The sequence below is a fragment of the Eleginops maclovinus genome, chromosome 10 (assembly GCF_036324505.1).
Source record: "Eleginops maclovinus isolate JMC-PN-2008 ecotype Puerto Natales chromosome 10, JC_Emac_rtc_rv5, whole genome shotgun sequence".
Classification (NCBI taxonomy): Eukaryota; Metazoa; Chordata; class Actinopteri; order Perciformes; family Eleginopidae; genus Eleginops; species Eleginops maclovinus.
In genome coordinates, this window is record NC_086358.1 from 9013722 (window position 1) to 9035162 (window position 21441).

The 21441-nt window shown below is 41.2% G+C and overlaps 1 protein-coding gene across 1 annotated transcript in view; it reads right to left on the minus strand.

The window, feature by feature from the left end:
- Positions 1 to 21441, minus strand: part of dnmbp (dynamin binding protein) — a 46142-nt gene that overhangs the window by 24159 nt on the left and 542 nt on the right. The window contains 4 exon segments of the mRNA XM_063893238.1: positions 961 to 3114; positions 3117 to 3182; positions 5729 to 5851; positions 7328 to 7482. Of these exon segments, the coding sequence (XP_063749308.1) occupies positions 961 to 3114; positions 3117 to 3182; positions 5729 to 5851; positions 7328 to 7472 (2488 nt within the window). The 5' untranslated portion in view covers positions 7473 to 7482.

Genomic DNA, 21441 nt, shown 5'->3' on the forward strand with positions numbered 1-21441 from the left:
AAACACACTCACGTGTATCCGCACACACACACTCACAGTTATGATAACCCTTTATTTAAATACACAATCCTCTTTCCGCCGGTTCTTGCGGACAGTAAGCTTGTTTGCATAGTTCACAGTGGAATTTAAATAGTGTGTGTGTGTGTGTGTGTGTGTGTGTGTGTGTGTGTGTGTGTGTGTGTGTGTGTGTGTGTGTGTGTGTGTGTGTGTGTGTGTGTGTGTGTGTGTGTGTGTGTGTTTTCTCATGATAACAGGTAATGAAGGAAATATGGTAAGCACTGACGGCTCACTTTTAGATTCCTGCTATATTACATTTGGTCTTCAGTGACTGTGTATTCCTAACCTGCAGGGCAAACGGGCCTCAGACTTGAACTATGACATCAAGTAAAATAAATTCTACTTTATTTGGCTTCCAGGTTTCCAAGTAACCTTTTCAGAAACCAACTCACAAAGCGAAACATTTCAACATCTTATTGATGGTATTTCTCAGTTGCTCAATGTCAGTAGAACCCATTATTGTTTTCAAGTGACAAATATAATGGTAAGTTAGATTTCAGGTAAACTAGATGAGTTTAAAGGATATACTGTAGCTGTATTGACACAAAGACCTACAAAACACATTGACAATGTCTAAAAAGGGTTAATATGTATATTCTATTTTTTATGGAATAAAATATGAGTCACCATTACATAGTTATACATGTAAGTGTCATGGCATTACAATGAAACTTGGCCGTCATTGTTTATTGTGTCTGCTCTATGGATGCAACCACTTAGAATTATTCACAGAAATGCTTGATGAATTGTGAGAAAAATGATTGTGTTAATGACGCCAACAAGATCAAAAGTAATACATCGTCTTGCCGTATTATCAGTTCAAACCCCAGACATATTAAGCCACCATCCCATTTTGAGGATGTCCCAACACACTTCTCCCCCTCCACTGCCCGACAGTCTTACCTTGTAGCTGCTGCTGCTCCAGGGCCAGAGTCTCCAGGGTGTAGTTGCAGAACTCCAGATTCTCCATGGCTTGCATGCGGGCCGTCTCATCCTCCTCCTCGTCCAAGATTGTCCTGAGTTGTTCCGCCGTGCGTGCATATGCCTCCATGTCGTGCTCCACCTCCTGCAGCCGTAGCAGCAGTTGGTACCTTTCCTCCTCTTCCCTCTGCCTCTGACTCTCCAACTCCATCTCTCTCTCCAGCTCCTTCTCCGCTTCTAGCTGGCACTGGATCTCTTCTTCCTGGGCGGCTGCGAGGTCACCGAACTCAGGCTGGCTTCCTGTGACTTCTTCCAGGAGGTTAACAGCTGGTTCATCAGGGGTGAAGAAGATATTTGGAGGAGCGGTATTTTCTCTCTGGAAACGAGGAGGGGGACGCGGGGCAGGGCGGGCTGGTTTGTACGCAGGTGGAGGTGGGGGACGAAGGACTTTAGGACGAGGAGGTGGGGGGCGAAGGGTCCTACGCCTCTCTAGGGAGGAGGAGGCAGAGATGGACTGCAAAAGGTGGGACACAGGTGAATGTGAGGTACCTCGCATGATATCGCGCTCATCGCTGAAGTCCATGATAGAGAAGTGGCGTGATACGTGGGATTGTTGGCTAAGGTCGCCCGCAGAGGACGTGTGATTAGGAGCACTAGAGCTCATATTACTATCGCTGTAAGTCAAGCTTTTCTCAAACTCAAAGAGCTGCTGGGTTAGCTTAGCCTCCAGGTCCCCGGCTGAGGTTACCAGGGCGTCTAATGTAAGGGATGTTGGCATGACACCATTGGAGCCACGCTGCTTGGAGCGTTGTCTTTCCTCAGCGCTGCCCCTCATCATGTCAGCATCAGAGACGCTAGCGTGGCGGGTTAGCTTTTTCTGCCGGTGGTTCTCAGCCAGGTTTAATAATGCCTGTCCAAGACTACCACTTTTGTTACTCCCGGAGGCCCCATCCTTTTGAGGCCTCTGGGAGTATCTGTTGTTTTTAGACCAACCAGTATGAGTGCTAGGGAGGGTAAGGCTGTGTTTTAGTTTGGGCTGTAAGGATCTAGAGTTACCATTAGGATAGCTAGATCGATTAGTGCCAGAAGATGGGCCGCTGTGTCTGTGGCTATGTGAGGGAAGGCTGGGCCGAGACGGGAGTGTGGGCCTCGCTGGAGGAATGGATTTGGGTCTCTCGGGTGCTCTCTGTGCTGGGGCCACAGGTCTACGTGGCTGAGATTCAGGCCTGCTACCCCCGTCTCTCTGTCCTCTGTTGTTGGTTTGAGCCCCAGTGATCCTGTTTTCATTTTGCCTCATCTGCTCCTCCTTCCTCTCAAAGTAGTCCAGGTCCCATACCGTATGATCCTCATAAGTTGTCCATTCAGGATCATTCTCTGACTCAGAGGCTTCAACAACATTTGTTTCCTCTGCCGTTTTCTGCCCATCACCCTCCATTTTGACAAAACGATGAGGAAAAATTCCGTGTCGCCCTTGCAGCTCCCCCTCCAGCCAACCGTCTTCCAAAGTGCCTAAAAGACGTATGCGATCCCCCATATCAAAGTTCAACTCGCCTTGGTCTATGGCCCGAAACTCATACAGTGCCACAACATAAACACCTCCGTCTTCCTCTTCCTCTTCTTCTTCCTCTTCCTCTTCTTCTTCTTCTTCTTCTTCTTCTTCTTCTTCTTCTGCTGCTGCTGCTACAGCCTCCTTCTGCTCCTCTTCCTCTCTCATAAGCACCTCTCCTTCTACACCTTCCTGCTCTGTCCCCTCTTCTGCATCATAAGGATCTTCGTAGCTATATCGTTCAGAATCCTTGTTCAAATACTGGCAGTCCTTAGGCTCCTGAGGAGATCGGAGGGATCCCTGGAGCTCCACAAACCCCTCTGGAAAGATGCCCCTGCAGCCATTCAGCTCCCCCTGGAACCAGCCTGGCTCCGGCAGGCCAGTGATGATGATCAGGTCTCCCACGCGGAAGTCTAGCTCCTCCTGGAGCTGCGCATGGAGGTTCATGAGGGCCCGGGCTTGACCCAGGGCGTAAGGTGGGAGCTCAGATGCCTGGGCCTGAGCCGAGCGCTCAGACAGCTGCCTCGAGCGGCCTGAGAGGGCCAGCTCCTTCACACATGATGTGGGGAAAAGACCACGGACGCCCAAGCATTACAACCACGCTGCCAGGTCTCATCAAGGTTTATGGACCCTCCTGACTCTCCAACTACCACATCACCTACAGAGACAAGGGATAAAGAGGACCACATTTAACATTTTTTCAAGTGATGTGAATCATGTTTCAGGAACATGTTTTAAGTCATAGTTAAATGCTAAAGAAAATGACTTAGTTTCACAGAGATTTATATAAAATGTTATATTATTAATATATTTTTTATAAATGTATTTGCAATTTAAGGTAAAACAGGTAAAAGGGGAGATGTGAGGATGATGAGAGGAAAGGTAAAGACAGCAGACACATGCTGTCCTGATGGTTGCTTTTGTTAATACATGTACAGTATATTGTTTTTTTTGTTTGCACACACATAGGACGGCATGGTATCCAGACTGTTAAGGTAAATTAGACACACTTATAAAGCAGTGCTAATCTCTACTTAAACAAACAACGACAAATATAGATAAAATAAAACAAACAATAACAAAAAAATAAAACGGAAAACGAATCTTACTATATCCAAGGGATTCTCTAATTTAACCAAATTGCCATTGTCTAATTATTAAAAGAAGAAGTCTACAGTTGTTACATTTGGGATGGCCGACAGGTTAGCCTGGTAGAGAGCTTGTAAGAGGATTTTTTTCGCCTATTATTTGCCTTAATTAAAAGGCACCGACTTAATTTGACTGGAATCAGAAGAACTGCAATGAAGGGCAGAATATTTTGTCCACGTTTAGGTAGCTCTGGTTCTGTCAGGTTATTTCGGGTAACCTTTATTATTGCATTTTTGATTAAAAGTTCTAAGGTCTGCACTGCAGCTTTTATATCTGGAGGATCAGGAGTATAGGAATGTTGACTGGTCAGCCAGAACTCATGGGCTCGCATTTCAAAGACCTGCAGCTCCACCTCTCATTGTGTCTGGGACCAAAATTGGATCGCTGCCAGTAGTTACAGTGGAAATTCATACTGGAAATGAACATTTCCACTCTCACATGGCCAGTAAAGACTGTCTCCTATGCTTCCTTTGCACCAGGAAGTGTTATTTATCTTTGACAGTACAAACACACACTGGAATATTGTTATTGAGTACATTTGGTCCAAGGTTAAATCTAAATATAAGAAGAAATTTGTATACATTTACTCATTTGACTTATTGGGACTGTGCAATAGTTAAAATGCTCAATGCACAGTTCTCAGTACTAAAATTACTACTATGACTACGACTACTCCTAGAACTTCTAATGACACAAAAAGACAACAGTAATACGTTTTACCAATGAAAAGGCTCCTGCATGTTGCATGCCTCAGGATGATGTTGAATGAAAAATCAGAAAAAACAACTAATGTGAGATAATTCAGTCAGCTGGAGAATGTCTATGTAGCATTTGGTTTGGCATCTGGGGACATCTAGTGGGCAGTTTCAGAGAGTGGCTCAGTATGTTGTGTGTCTTTATGTGGTGCTGTAACAATGGGGAACAAGTTTCATCATATTTTATATATTTTACCACTAAGCAAGGTGTTCATGTTTTCTTCAAGAGAACAGAACATATGCAAATGCACCAACAGTAGAAAATCCCTAACTGAATTTGAAGAGAAGTGACTATCATCTGGTTATGTAAGAACATACGGTGCCATAATAAAAAAATGCTGTCTCTATATTACTGTTTAATGGTTGGGTTCTCAGAAGCTGAAGTTAATAAGTTATTTTGAAATGCAACTTTTGTTTTCTAAATTGGATTATATGTCTTAAACAACATTGGAAGTTGAAAAGGAAAAGTAAATCTAATAAATTCACAACATAAAATTCATGCCTTGTAAAACATGAATGCTAATTTAACGGCCTTAAAAACACAAAAACTTGAACAATCAGATGCAGTGTTGTGTCTGTAATGTGAAACTGAATGTGTAAGCTTTCTTAAATCTTACTCCTTCATCATGATAGCAGTCCTAACCTGTCTCTGTCCCTGCTTCTGTTTGCAAACATTAACCTCTGAGTTTTTTTCTAATGACTTTCTCTTGAGAAGCTCCACAAGACAGAGGTGCGTCACCGGTTTGATCCTTTGCTATCTTCATTAATATCTTTCATTTACTTTATCATGTTGATTTTAAATAAGAGGAGGAGGAGGCCATGAAGGAAAAGCAGTGCCTAGTCTACATTCACTCTGATCCATACAAACAGGACTATCATTATTAAAAGGATTTGGATGAACAACTCAATTCACTGTTCTACTCAAATTGAAGGTTGCACAAACAACTATATTTTGTAGAGATTAAGAGTTCTCGGGTCAATGAAGAAAAACTCACAATGTCTAACACTACAAAACAACACAAAACAAACAGTTTACCTGAGCACAGCGACATCAACAAGTAGCGTTAGGCTAAGTGAAGAAACATGGCCCATTAGAGGTTAAAGTAGTACTATTTAAAACAGTGTTACATCCTGTATCCTGCACAAAAAATCTACTTACAAAAACAATATAACAACGCCTTAGTGTGCTCTGATAAAAGTCTTCACGGTTTATGACTAGGAGTCATAATGACAAGTGATTCATACTTTTATCTTCAACCCAAAAGTACTGTCGGGATGAGTGCATGCAGTATGTCCTTACCTCTAATCAGGGACAGGTTCCCCTGCTCCGCGGAGTTGAAATCATTGATGCAAACATAAAGTCTGTCTCCAGGCTTGCTGCTGGGGATTGTGATTTCTTCCACAAAGGTGGTGGGAAACTGACCTGAAGACAGGGGACAGAGGAGGGGCACGATGAAAAACATTTCCTACACGTGCCTGATTCCTCTGTTTCCAAGACAGTGACACAATTGACACTTCCTGAATTCAGATGTGTCTAATATTCCACAGACATACAGTATACAGTGTTATCTGGCTGTAGAATCTAAGACTAATTTACGATTGTGCAGATAGCATCAGTATGGCATTGTTGAAGGAGCCTGGGACTTCAGGTTTTCATTGCCATATCTACACTGTAGCATCCGTGCTATGACAATAAAGCCTTGAACCTAGAATCTATAGGGAGAGGAAAGGGTACTTTTTAAGAAAACTACACTGGATGAAAAAAATAAGCTACGGATTTGCTATAACTACTTAGTACTAAAACCCTCCACTCATATTAGAAAAAAGCCAATAGTTTTTCCAGGTTGTAGATAGTCTCTCTTTGCCGTAGTCTTGAAACGGATTCAAATATTTGGGGAATGCAAACACATCAAGAACAGCTGAATTGAATTATATAAATAAATGATTTGAATAGAGCACTCCACTTCAGTGTGTGAATGCAAACATGTTGGCCTGAGACCAAAGCCAGCTTTTCATCTTCCCTTGGAAGTCATGGCATAAATGTATCATCATCTGTGTTTTCCAGGAGTGGTTCAGCAAGGCCATATTGACTTCCCATTCGCACTTCCCCTCTGAGGGAATCCCCTTTCTTATTGTAAGGGATGTTTATTCCTTTGAAAAAAGAATTGGATTTTTGGAATTAAAATACTTAAGAAAGCAGAGGAAGCAAAATAAACAATTATGCACCCTTCTCATCTTGCCCAGAATTCATTGTGATCACCTTCTTCACACCTGAACATCAAGAAGGTAAGATAGAATCGGAGGATGAAACCCTCTTTATTAGTCCCATACATGCACACAGCAGAGCACACACAGTGAAATTGGTCCTCTGCATTTAACCCATCCTAGTACTAGGAGCCCGGGGAGCAATGGGGAGGGGGGATTGGAGGTGTCCGGTGCCTTGCTCAAGGGCACCACAGCAGGGCCAAGGAGGTGAACTGGGACCTCTCCAAGTAGCAGTCCACCTTCCATATTTTCAAGTCTGTTTGGCGACTTGAACCGGCGACCCTACGATTCCCAGTCCAAGCCCCTACTGACTGAGCCACTACTGGACAGATCTTATTTATGAACGTAAGATCTGCAACACTTAATTCATCACTTCTCTCTTCAGTGTAGTTTTTATTGATTATTCACACCCTTCAAGACCTTATGAAGGGAAACAATGCCTTGTCAAACACTTGTTATATAGCATCAAACAAGCACAAATGAAAGACCACACACAGTTTTCCTTGTGGTTTGTTGTTATGACCAATAACCTACAGTAAGATTTTCCATATTGTTTTCTATGGTTGTAACTCAAAACAGAAATATTCAACCATAAAGGTTCATCTACAGTAACAATGACCCCCTGACACCTTACCTGTGACGCCATCTTTGTTACCGAGCAACCAGAACTCATCAACGACACTGAGCACCTCGATGACATCACCGGGGAAGAGTGGTAGCTCCTCAGAGACGCTGGGGAGAAACTCAAACACGGCACGCACCACCGACCCTGCTTCCATTACTCATTACCTGCAGAGGCAAACAAAAAAAGGAAGACATTAAAAGAGTATTCCAACAAATTGTTTAATTAGCTTTGTATACAAAGCTAATTAAAATGGGCACTAGCAAAATAAAGCATAAGCAACTGAAGTGCAAAGTTGTGTCAAGATGCAGAAGTCTTTTCCATTGGAGAATGTGTCTCAGTTTTCTAAATAAAGCACACTGGTGCTATTCAAAAGTCTCACGATACAAATCAACATACACCTCCCAGAGAGAGCGAGCCTCCCTTAAAAACAACAGCAAATGAAGGGGGGAGTGAGAGCGTGAGAAACCGAAAGCAAAAGGGAGAGCTGGTCTTCACATGGCTTAAAGACATTCCTCAACACTCTGTATAACCTTCTCCTGTTTCTCTGCTTTCTCATGAGGAAACAGAGGTAAGGGGGTGTACAGTAATCCCATTTACCAACTCCTCCTCTTCTTAATTGATCACCCAGCTCGTCCAATTATGTTTAAATGTATCAAGGCAAACGTGCATACAAAATGAAAGGGCGTCAAATCTTTTTAAACCAACCACATTCACTCTTGTTGTCCAATAACACAAAACACCCATTTGTTTAACTTGTGCTCAGTTGGTGACGACATTAATTAGCAGCGAATTGATCTAACACACAAAATAACACACAATTGTGTTTAATAAGTGTTCAACAAACCCTTGCGTATCATTATCTGGAGACAGACTAACCACAGGTGGGGATGGATGTGCTGAAAGAGAGGGGAAATGAGAGGAGGGCTGTAGTTCACCACAGTCAATGGGGCCTCTGTTGTTTGGGCTGATGGGGCCAAAGGGGGGGGGGGGTGTGCTACAGGACTCTAGTCTAGTTCAGTGGAGACACGCGGCTCAGGTTATCCTGAATTAGCGGTGGAGTAAGACAGAGGAGGAAGATGATAAGCTTAGTGGGAGTGTGTGTGTGTGTGTGTGTGTGTGTGTGTGTGTGTGTGTGTGTGTGTGTGTGTGTGTGTGTGTGTGTGTGTGTGTGTGTGTGTGTGTGTGTTTTGGTTTTTCAGTGAAGGTTAAGCAGTAATGGTTTGCTTAACAAAAGCAGTTTGAGCTAACAGAGCAGTAGGATGTGAACTGAACACCACAGTCAAAGCCACAGTGAAACCCGAGCTGAGGTATAAGCTAATGCATGCCAAAGGGAGGTGTGCATGTAAAGCAAATTTGAAAAAACAAACAATGAGCACAAACAAGAAGTGTGCACTTTTCTTTAGGTAAATAATAAAATGTGATGGCTTCATAATGTCTCTGTAGGGTAGAGCAGCATGACACATACTGTAAATCATCTTTCTCCCTATCCTGAGTTCAATTGAAACAATACCTGCCTGTCCGACACTATAACAAACAAGTCCCAACATGCACACAGGTGAATCACATATCACCCATCTTTGAGAAACAGTGTTCATGAAGGGATGATGATGTTCAAAACAGATTCACAGCTTTATCTGTTTTGTCTGTGTTTGTTAAAGACGATGTATGGGAAGCAATGCCCAAACCATTAGTTCATTGCAGGATAACAGCAAACAAGTATACCCCATCCCACCTGAAGAGAGCAAAATGTAGCACTTTGAATTGTAACCTAACAGCAACTCACAAAAGGTAGCTCTTGTGGAACAGAAGATATTTAAATGTACTTCCCTACTGTGCATGACTTATGTGTGTAATTGAATCTGCATGCACTGCGTTCTTCAGTTGGCAGTTACCACCTAATTCCAGTTAAGCCACTGAAGCAGCAGCCAACTCACTGATCACTTTCTTTTTATACTTTCAAATAAATAATCTATGTCACCCCTTGAGTCAGCTGGCACTCGTTGGCTTTAAGACAAACAGAAAGACACACTTGTCTAATTTTGGAAAGGATCTCCTCTCAGTGTATCAGCTCATAATGTCTTATTTGTTCCCTGAGGATGGGGCTTCTGCCAGGAATTGAAAAGACAAGACAGAAAGTCAGACCCTACACACACAGATGCATTTGTAGCAGAAACAAACCACAACAACTTTATGTTTTTTAAGCTATGAAAATAGAGAATTGTGTCTTCGACAGTGTGACCAATCACGTTCGGACCAACACGCGATACAAAACAGTATGTCGTTTTTTAAAATTCAAATGTGCAAATGTTTCCGAAGCAGACGTCTGCACATATGGCAATGCAAATATGGTTGGTATGATTCATTTAAAGTGGCATTTGACAATTTTAACGCTGCCAGCTTATCCAAGTGGTGATATTGTTTGGCAGCGCTGTGACAAATACAACCTGTCTGTTTTTTCACAGCCTGCTACTATGAGTATTTACATTTAATAAATGATTCAAACCGTCAAGAGAAACGGCAAAGAAATATGTTATATTTCTTAAAACTCAGTTGAAATGCTAAATAGTGTTACTAAAGCTCTTCAATGCTTTCTTTTTGTCTTGATTGACGGATTGAAAGTGACTTTTTTTTTATCAGCCCTTCTTGTTTGATGTGATAACAAGGACCATATCTGACATTTCTGTCATATGGTAAAACAGATTCACCCCTTCAACCACTTGACTTCCTCCATCTTGTGATTCTTGTCTATTCAAGCCTGCCGCCACAGCTGAGCTTACAACCAACACCCAGGAAACGTCTTACCACACCCTTCTGCCGGGCCCGGGCCTGCTCAGACTCCGGACGCTGCTGCAGCTTTCCTCAAGTTAATCCTCAGATCTGCATCCACCCAGACAAGCTCCTTAGTGTGATTTATGGGTCTGTCGGTGGCCCCCGTACTAGCGTACTTTTACACCCTATACTCTGGTAGATGACAACAGACGCCTGATTTCCCAGTGACGCCTTGGACCTGTACAATAGTTGATTATGTTTCAAATTGTATACAGGACAGATGACAGAAGTGCTAAATCAATCTAGTTAATAAATGGATCAAATTGCAATTTCAGTTTAGTGTGTCATATAAGTAGCAATATAAATAGTCACTACTTACTAAACCATAATGGTGATCATCAGCATGTTAGCATATCTGACATTAGCATTGAGCTCACTGTAAAAACCTCACACAGGTGCTAGCCAGGCTGTGGACTCTTTTCATATTATTCAAATACTAAATAATACAATTTGTTAACATAATGCAGTTTTTGGGGGGAATGGCTATTGCTACATGCTTAGCAGACATGAAATGTTTCATTTAGCTGCCCTGCTGCCTTCAGGATCTGCAAACAACAATAAGTAAACATGAAATATGACAAAACTCCTTCATTAAATGTACTTTCATGTCTGAACAACACAAGTACCAGCTCTACTTTAGACATCTTGGCTCCATATTCAATTAAGGACCAGACTAGTTTCAGTTTTCTATCCAACTGAGTCTTGTTCAAACTACTCCTTGTAGGCCAATTACAACTTTCCACTGCACACATTAAATTAAAGCAGCAGGGAGCACTAATCAGAGTTCTGTTGATCTGGGATGCACACCTTCATCAGTTCTACATTGCCATAAATAGTTTCTAAAGTAAAAAACACTATTTGAATAGGTCTCTTCATCTCCTCTCATTTTAAAAGCATTATGTGCATGTTTCAGTGTAGGAGTGACTCATTCTGACTCACAGCAGCACCAGCTGAGGACCATTTTGTTTGGATTTGGAAAAACAGAGAGGGAAAAGAGAATCATGTAAGGAGGAGCAGGCGAGGCTGGAGAAACTGTTTAAAACACGTTGGTAGTTTACCGCTGCCAGACTCTACCAGATAACTATTCTTCCATCAATGGAATGATATCATTAATGATCGTTGGTTGCTAAACCACCACTGCGGGGCACATTCTGGAAGAGTACAAGGTGCATTTCACACACAGAGAGATCCTCATAATGAGACTCCCACAGGTGTGTCTCTTCTGTTAGGATTTATGGGATATTGATAAGCAATGGGACTCTGAACATGACTGAGCAGCCTGGAATACACTTCTGACTGGACAAAGGACAAGAGTCAAGAAAAATACTAAACTGAACTCTGCATCTTCATAGGGTGTTCACCACAGAGGAACATGAGTTTGGTTATTTTTGTCAAATGTAATGTAGTTGCTGATTACTGTGTTCTAAAGACTAAAGACAAACTTTTGATGCCAGCGCTGTCCCTCAACTAAAGACATGTTTAGCCGTCCAACACTTTTTTTTGACAGCTTAGTTAATTTAATGAAGGAATAATGAATAATGCAAGATGTGCTCTTAAGTTTCTTGGAAATACGTCATTCAGCATGAAAGCAAATTTGGAAATGACTTGTCTAAGATCCAAATGACCATCTAAACAATTGATGAACAAAAAAGGGGGCAGCCTGACCATGGCATAATCCTTATTTCTACCTGAAAAATGGTGTGTCATTTTTCTAGGGAGAGAGGGTGAATGGGTCAGTTTGACTGTGTGTGCCAATTGGCACTGCCCTGGAGAAAGTAACAGTATTATGACAGACAGCTAAACACACACACACACACACACACACACACACACACACACACACACACACACACACACACACACACACAGTATTAGACACATATGTCAAAGTTTACAGTGGAACAAAGAACCAACTGTCTGACCTGGGTTATGGCCCTGTACCCATCATCATCCTTTACTAAACTAGTACCTGTGTATCTGTGTGTTTCCGAACATAACACCTAACACCTGTCCTGCAGCAACTCCACTGTCTCTCCATCAAATACCGCATCATCTACAAGATCCTTCTTCTCACATTCAAGGCTGTCAACAATCTTGCCCCTCAGTATTTCATCGACCTCATCCATATCAAGACACAAACCCGTTCTCTCAGGTCCTCTTCCTCCATCCAGCTAATCCTCCCACCTGCTCGCCTGGATACCATGGGGTCAAGAGCATTCAGTCGCTCAGTCCAGCACCTCTGGAACTCTCTGCCTCATGACTTCCAACAGGCAACTTCCATTACCACTTTCAAATCTCACCTGAAAACATATCTATTCAGACAAGCCTACTCCCTTTAATTTAAATTTCTCCTTGTACACTGTTTTATTACGTATTTTTAACTGCTTGCTCTTATAAATGTTTGATTGATGGACTGATTGTTTCTTGTTTTGTTGGATTTTGTACGGTGACCTTGATTGTTTAGAAAAGCGCCCATAAATAACATGAATTATTATTATTATTATTATTATCAATTTGATCAGCATATGATGCAATTCAAATATCAAACAGCATGGAAAGTAAGTTGTAGATTTTTAGCATTTTACATCAGTAGTGAGATACAGCAGGTTTCAATGTCAGCAGGAAAACATCGGTCTTTCTCTCCAATGAAAGCAAAATCTAGTACGTTTTAAAGCGATTCTGAGAAGTAAGACATCGCACTAAGAGTAACTAAGTCTACTCGGTGGGTTGTGGAGTGAACAATCAACCATGCCTATAAAATCGCAATTTAAAACAGTGTTTTTGGGGGGGATTTTTGCCTTTAATCGGATAGGACAGTGGAGAGTGAAAGGAAAGTGGGAGAGAGAGTCGGGGTGGGATCCGGAAAGGACCACGGGTAGGGAATCGAACCCGGGTCGCCGGCGTACAGTGCAGTTGCGTCACGGCCGGGGTCAAACAGTGCAATTTTCAATCACAAGATCCATAATTTCCGTTGTAGCTGACATGATGATTAAAAGCTGTAGAACGTGACACTTGTTGATTTGTCAGGATATATTGAGAACCTCCGGGCAGAGCTTGTTCAGCTGTTTTTAATTCACGTTAATACTGCGACTTGGTGAAACAACCACAAAGAAATGCTGGTTGCAATCTGGTTGCTCTCTGTTTATTAGTATGTTTTATTTAAGCATACACAAACCTGGGGTACATACACAGACTTTTCTTCAATTACATCAACTCCGCGAAAGTTGGCCTTAACTGAAGACAATATTAATTGGTTAAGAATATGACAAATCTGTATTTCAATTCATCTAAGATACTGCAAATGTCAATCCAGATCAGTAAGAAAAAAATGTGATTGGATACTTTATCAAATCATTCAAACACTACATACTGTATATAATCATAACTGTATTGTCCTAACTGGTTCAGAGTAGAGGAAGTGGGATCTGCTGACTGCCTGTACCTTTTATTCTACTGGGTCATCTGATGCCAACAATGAAGCTGCTGCCTCATTATCTGTCTGCCTGCCAGGACCCGTGTGCCATTCATCCTATTCAGATACACTGGAGTGGCAGACTGGCACACACACACACACACACACAAACAAACACACACACACAGGCTGGCAGAAGCCTCTGGAGTGCACTGGATGACAGCTGATGTCTTTTGATAAGGATTGTTTACTGTGCAGCGCTGTAGTCCTCCCATCCAGAATGCTGAGTCCACCGAAACACATTCACCTCGAAACAACCAGAACAGGTGACCGGCCAGTGGACGCTTCTGGATATTAAAAACTGTGGACATCTGTTGCTTTTCTTTTGACCGTCTAGTCTTTCAGCACATGTGATTGGGGGACCACAAGGGGAAAATGAGAAGGGTCTGTGAGGCTGACAGTTGTCAACATAAGTCATGTGGTTTTCTAACCATCTGCTTGTGGCTCACAGACCTCCTGTAGTAAAATGTTACAACCAATTAAGATCGTTTTTTTCCCTTCTTCGCAAACAAAGTGTGGTGAGCCACATCAGTTATAAATACATTTCCTAATTGAACCAACATAAAACGTTATGCTCTATGACTGGAAAATCCTTTGTTGAAAAGAATACCACACTTACAATAAATTATTTAGTTTAGGGTGTTCTGTTGGCTTGGTGGTCTAATCCACACAAGGGCATCATTTTCAGTTTTGATTATATATTATGCTGTATAAAATGTCTAAAACGTCTCATATATAACTCATGGTTACGTAAGAACCACATCCTAGAACTAAAAAGCTAAAACCATGAAATGTAAGTCATTTTTGCTTCATAAAATACTTAACTTAAACTGAATAGTGTTTTTGAAATAGATGCAAATGGATTTTCTCTGAAGAGGCTATTTTATTAATTTACTTATTGTTCTAGTTCTAATCCTTATACCATGTCATTTTCTAGGTTCAAATGCAAGCCCATGGGTCTTTCTTTGTTGGATGCCAGCCATCCAAAACTCCCATATTTTGCATATCATTTCATCTCATCTCTGAATCTTTTTTCTAAAGACAATCTTGCTCATAAAGCCCTAAAAGTAATGGTATGGAACCACAATGTGCTCTAATGTTATTCCTCTAAACAAAGGAAAAAGAGGCAGGACAGTGAAGAGAGCAGTCTGACTTTAAAGTGCATTTCTACCAGATGAGGCAGCACTACGTGGCCTCAGCCAGCTGGATGAAAAGAACACATCTGGCGAGCCGAGTCAAATACCTAAAGATGCCAAACTCTGTCGAAATATTTGGCAAAGCTGTATTGTTTAACTCAAACATGCAAACAGTAAACACACAAAGTGATCGTTGCAGACATACAGTACACTCACAGAAATCATGGTAGAGTTGATTTTTAAGCATATAAATCTATTTGATTTTATTTATATACTCATATTTTTAAAATATATGCATTAAAATTAATTAGACTCTGTATAATTCCGGTCAATTCTAAAATATATTAAATGTAATTACTTAAAGGTGAAATTATATATGATCTGTATAATTCTGTCAATTCTGAAATATATTAAATGTAATTACTTTATACATATGTACATGGTTTAAATAATCAAAGCTGTGAAACAAACAAGATTCTTCTATTTAAAATGTATGTGATTGGTTTACATACAACTCGGGGAATAAGGCTGCGACTGAAGCTTCATTTCGTATTAGTCACCTTTTGGCTAAACACAAGAAGCTTTTTACAGATGGCGATTTATTCAAGGAGGCAATGGCCATCACTGCAGAGACGGTTTTCAACGGCTTCAAAGACGACATCAAAACCGCGCTCCGCAGTGTCCAGCTTGGCCCCAATACAGTGGCGAGGAGGGTCGAGGAAATGTCAGGGGACGTGGATCGACAAGTGTTAAAAGATTTGTCACACTGTGAATATTTTTCACTACAGTTTGATGAATCCCTGGATGTAATGGACACAGCTCAGCTTGTTGTATTTGTCAGGATGGCGTTCCCGGACTCTACAACAAAAGAGGATCTCCTCAGTCTTTTGCACTTAAAGGAGAGAACGAGAGGTGAGGATATTTACAACGCGTTTAAAAAATACGTCCGCGATAAAGACATCCCGATTCACAAACTGGTGGCAATTACCACTGATGGAGCCCCATCGATGCGCTGTGTGCGCGCTGGATTTATTGCGCTGTGCCGTAATGACCATGATTTTCCTGACTTCGTGAATTACCACTGTGTCATTCACCAGCAGGCCTTGGTGGGGAAGGTCGGGAACTTTTCTCAAGTTATGACTCTGGTGGTCAAACTGATCAACTCGATTAGAGCAAAAGCGCTTCAACACCGCTTATTCAAGGCCTTATTGGATGAGCTCGATTCCGCGTACGGAGACCTACTCCTCCACGCTGATGTCCGGTGGTTGAGTCGCGGCAAAGTGCTGCAGCGATTTGTTGATTTGCTGCCCGAGATAAAGACTTCTCTGGAGACAAGGAACGAGGAGCATGAGGAGCTGTCAGATGATCAGTGCTGCTGGATCTGGGGTTTCTGACAGACCTGACGGCAAAACTGAACGCACTGAACAACGAGCTCCAGGGAAAAGACCGACACCTGCCCCACATGATAAGCGCAGTGAATGCGTTCAAGGTCAAGCTCGGTGTTTGGAACACACAGCTGAAAAACGGGAGGCTGACACACTTTCCCAACCTGGAGAAAATGTCACAGGCCATCGCTGACAAGGACGCTTTCCACCCTGAGCAGTACTGTGTTCACCTGGACACAGTGGCAGCAGAGTTCAGTCGGCGTTTTAGTGAATTAGACGTCATGGAAGATGTTGCTGCATTCGTCTTAAACCCATTCCTGACCATTGATGTGGAACAGGTAGCAGCCAAATTTCAGCAGGTATTTGCTCTGCCTAGTGGGGTTGACATGGAGATGGTTGATTTGCAAAATGACATTGAGCTGAAAGTAAGAACACGGGACAGTACCTTTTGGGGAATTGTCAGCAGGGAGAAGTTTCCACTCATCACCTCATGTGCACTAAGAGTGAGTGCCCACTTTGGCTCCACTTACCTCTGTGAAATGGCGTTTTCACAGATGAAAATAATTAAATCAAAGTACAGGAGCCGCCTCACTGACAAACACCTCACAGACTGTCTCAGACTAGCTGTCAGTAGCTATGAGCCAACTAAAGCACTCACAGACAGTATTCAGTCACAGCCATCTCACTAACCTGGGTGAGTAACATGCCAGTTTTGACATCTGATGGCAATGTGAAAAGTGATGATGCATAAGATGGTACATAACTGCCTGAGCTTATTTACACTGACTGAGAATTTTGTTAAAACAAAATTACAGTTCTATTTTAATAATAATAATAATACATTTTATTTATATATATATTCTAAAATGCAGATTTTATGTAACTTGCATGAAGCTTGAGTGGATAAGCATAACACTGCATGTGATCTGCTCACTGCTAGTGTGTTTTGTGTGAGTGTGCCTTCTATGAACAAAGTAATAACCTCATACAAAAGGAAATAGGCCACACCTTCATTTTTTGTGTTGGACATGAAGCTGTACTTGGCCTAATTGCATTGAGAATTTTGTTAGCATTACAGCTTCAGTGGATAAGCGTAACACTTGATATGATCTGCTTGTCTACCATAAAAAAATACTGTCATATGTGGAAAATTCCACAATTCCACATTCCTTTTCTTTTTGTGTTGAAATGAAATTGAATAATTTAGAATGTGTTAGAATTGAAGTTGATGTGTTAGAATTGAAGTTGATGTGTAGCTATGGCCGGTTTGATATGCTAGTTACAGTGTTTTTGTTGCATAAATTTGAACGTTGGACCAAAGCATTTCACGTAATTCAAATACAGTTGGAAGTACAATCTGGGCTTTCTTTTTCTTTCAACGCTTAAATAGGTAGATCTTGCCTCTCACCAAGGTGAAGGTCAGGGATTGGAGACCACTGCTGTACACTAACATGCTAGCCCTGCATTTCAATACAAACAAAGTCTATTTTGTCAGAAGGCCACCAGCAATTTATATAACTAGACAGGAAGAAATGGTTCCTTTTATTTAAAAAAGCACAAACTATATGCTGACTGTGGTTAGGATGACATGTCAGTTTGCAGACAATAATCCTGCCTGCAGCTATATCAAAAAGTACACTGTCATTTCCATACTTCATTCTCATAGCTCTGAGCTCAATAAAGTTACCATTTAATGGGGATCCGTTTTGTTCTACTTATTTTGCTCAAATTTTGTATCATACCTTTCACAATCTTCAGATATTTTAATAATGCAGTTTGATCAACTTCATTTAAGGCAATAAACTGACATTTTGGGGGGAAAAACAGTACTGTTTAAGGTTAGGCTAAATCAGAGTGTTGTAAATCTAGTGGCAGCGGCTGGTTAGCTTAGCTTAGCTGAGCATAAGGGCTACAGACAACTAGCCTGGCTGTCCAAAGACAACAAAACCCCCCTACCAACAGCCCTTACACAAACAAAATCAACATGTTGTATCTTGATCACATATAAGAAACATATGGCACTCTGGGGTGGTTGTCCATATACAATACTACTATACAACAACCCCTATCCACCCATGAGCTGAGTCATGGGTTTCAACTCATCTTGCACTCTGTACCTTAATATTCATCCTGTCTTGTTTGATTCTTGTTTGGATCAAAACTATGGTTACAAATAACAGAATGTCTATTCCGCCTACTGACTTAGTTATACTAGTTAAATATTTTCCTCACAGTCTGTAACTTTCCTAACAGGAGACAGGCCACTGCAAGATGGGTTGCTGCTGAAACATGAATGTAGGGGAAAACCCTGGGTGGGTCTTTGGACAACGAGTAGAATTACTCTTTTTTTGGCTCATCCATAGCTTAAAGTTTTCCCTCACTTTGCATCTCTGCAGCTTGGCAAGCGTCAGAGGAATGTGCTTATTTTTTTGGACCCCTTTTCTTCCTTTCTTTAACTCCTTTCCCTCACATATTTGTTTCCCTATTCCTTCCTCACGGATGCACGTGTTTAATATTAATGGCTCTCATGACACACTCCGACACACACTGGGTGGACCTCTCTTTTGCATAAACATTTCCACAGCAAGGAGGACAGCTCAGATGTCTGAGCTCACAGGGCTGAGACTGCGTTGTCACGGATACCATGATGTGTTTGGACAGAGGAGGGTTTCCCTGAGAGAAACCCAGGGCTGCCCAGGGATACGCCGCCTCCTTAAGACATGCCTGAGTCCTAATAGTTTGCATGTGACCGGTTACATAACAGATATCTCCCTTTGAATCACAACATGCACACAATTGTAACGGAGGGTGAACTTAAGTTTGCTTCTTTTGGGGAAATCCATAAACACTTAATTCTAACATCTGCTTTCCAAACATTACAACAATTAAGGGTGAATTGAGGGCATTGACGAGAGTCCGCCAAAATGGAAAACTCAAAGTCAGCTTCGATGAGTTTTGAGAATCAACAATTCGGACAGCTCACTGGGACTGGCCTGGAATAATCTACGCAGAGGACTGTAATACCAGCTTCACACGAATTCAGCAAAAGAGCACGAAAACACTGCTGGAAAGGACACTGAGACTCTGAGAGGTGTTTTTCTAGTTAGTCCCTCTTTTTGTGAGCAATTGTCTCTCTGTCTTCAGGGCTTTATGTCCAATCTTAAGAAACCACACTAACCCCTAACCCCAACCCTATGAAAAGAAAATCAGATCCTTCAAAACAAAATGGCAAACATCAAAAACTCGCCTCCATTACTCATAACACCCTGCACCATTTGATTAACTTGAATATGGTTAGAGCCAACATTTAATGTCCAGGCATTACTATGCTAAATGTTCAGTGTTATTGAAGGATATTATTTTACCTGTCACCGTCAAGGTAACTAAACTTGTGCTGCCAGCAATGAATGAAATGTTCTGAGAGTGTTACGTCATTTCTAAAACTATTATCCTGTTTATCTCTTTTATTTATTTATTTGCATTAATGCTATTGTGTTGTTCTTGGACCTGGACTGCCTTTCATTGGCGGGATTTATAATCACATCACAGAGATAATCTATGTTGCTTTTACAAAATGTACCATGACATTTTTCCTTGAACACATGCAAACTGACACACAACATCTCAGGTTTCTTTGTAACCAGGGAGTGATATTGGACCCTGATGCAAGTGTTCAATAATTCAGGGTGTAGGATGTTTATGTGTATCCAAAATCCTGACAAGGCACTACACACAGGAGCAGGACACCAAAAGAGAAAAAGTTTCTCTCTTTAAGGCTTACAGTGGTTAAGTATATTCAGGTGGTTTGCCACATAAAGTATGACTCAGAAGACGGAATAGGTTAAATACACTGTCAAGTACAGTCCTGGTACACATGACAGGACAAGTTACAGATTCTTATTTTTGCATAAAAAATGGTGGTTAGACCCCTGCAGGCGAAGAAAAATAGAAATGCCTTTGTGGAGCGTGCCAGTCCCAAAGCACTGCAACTCCCAACACTAACCCTAACACTGCAGCAGAAGAGCAGAAGCTAAACTGTTGTTGCTAAAGTGAAATTTATCATACCCTTACTGCAGTGGGACAGGGTTGTGTTTTAGGATGAATTGTGTATGGTTTAGAAACAAGTGTAACTTTGTAACATATCACATTTTGTAATTGGAGACTGTCGGTGACAGTAGTTTCTGAACATACACACGTGAAACAGAACATGATAACAAACATGAAGGATGATGATACACAGACATGCAGGTTGTACCTACAGGTTGTACACTTGTTGTGTGTGACTACTCTGCTTAACAAACACTAGGCTTTGAAATTGGCTTCTGAAAGGTGCATCTGATCATAAAATAATCAGCTCTACACTCTCTGCTCCAATAGCTGAGAGTCGAATACATAACAGAGCTACAGAATCCTTCAGTCTTCAGACTATACACCATAAGGTATGGGATGTTTCTCTGTGTATAAAATACATTTGGTGCAATGTTTGTATCAACTAGATATTCGTTTTTTACAACCAATTAATTTCCCAAATGAAAAGAAAAACGGACATCCCTTTTGTCGTTATATACTTTAAGCCATGGAACACACCTCTCATTGATTGTAATAGGGCTGTCCTGAAAATTCTTAGATGACTAACATCATACGATTATGTCAACTAGCCGTTTAGTAGCTTTAATCTCCAAGAACAATCAAGCACCACTTCTAAATGAACATCAAAAAATGATGAATTGACTGATAACTAAAAAAAGTATAGAGAAAAGAGCAGAATATAATTGGATATAACAAGATAGAACAGAGCAGAACATTTTATAATAGAGCGTGCTAGAATAGAATACATTAGATCAGAACAGAACATCATACAAGTTAATACATTAATTCAGACATGTATATAATAGAGCAGATTATAATGAATAGAATAGATTGAGCCAGAACAAATACATAATAGAACAGAACATATTAATAGAGAAAATAATAGATTATAACAGATCATGATCAAATGGATTACAATAGAATAGATGATATAATAAATCAAATCAGTGAGTTCTATAAATAATAAATAATAGTCTGTGACCAGAATATTCCCTCAGTGTGTGTGTGTGTGTGTGTGTGTGTGTGTGTGTGTGTGTGTGTGTGTGTGTGTGTGTGTGTGTGTGTGTGTGTGTGTTTGGGTCTATCACATGGTGGAACAACTGACAGCAGTGACCACAGGTGACAGACAGACAGCGGGGGGATTATTTGGTCTGCAACACTTGTGTTCTCAGCCATCAGTCATTCAGCTCACGTCATTATCCTAACAGCTCT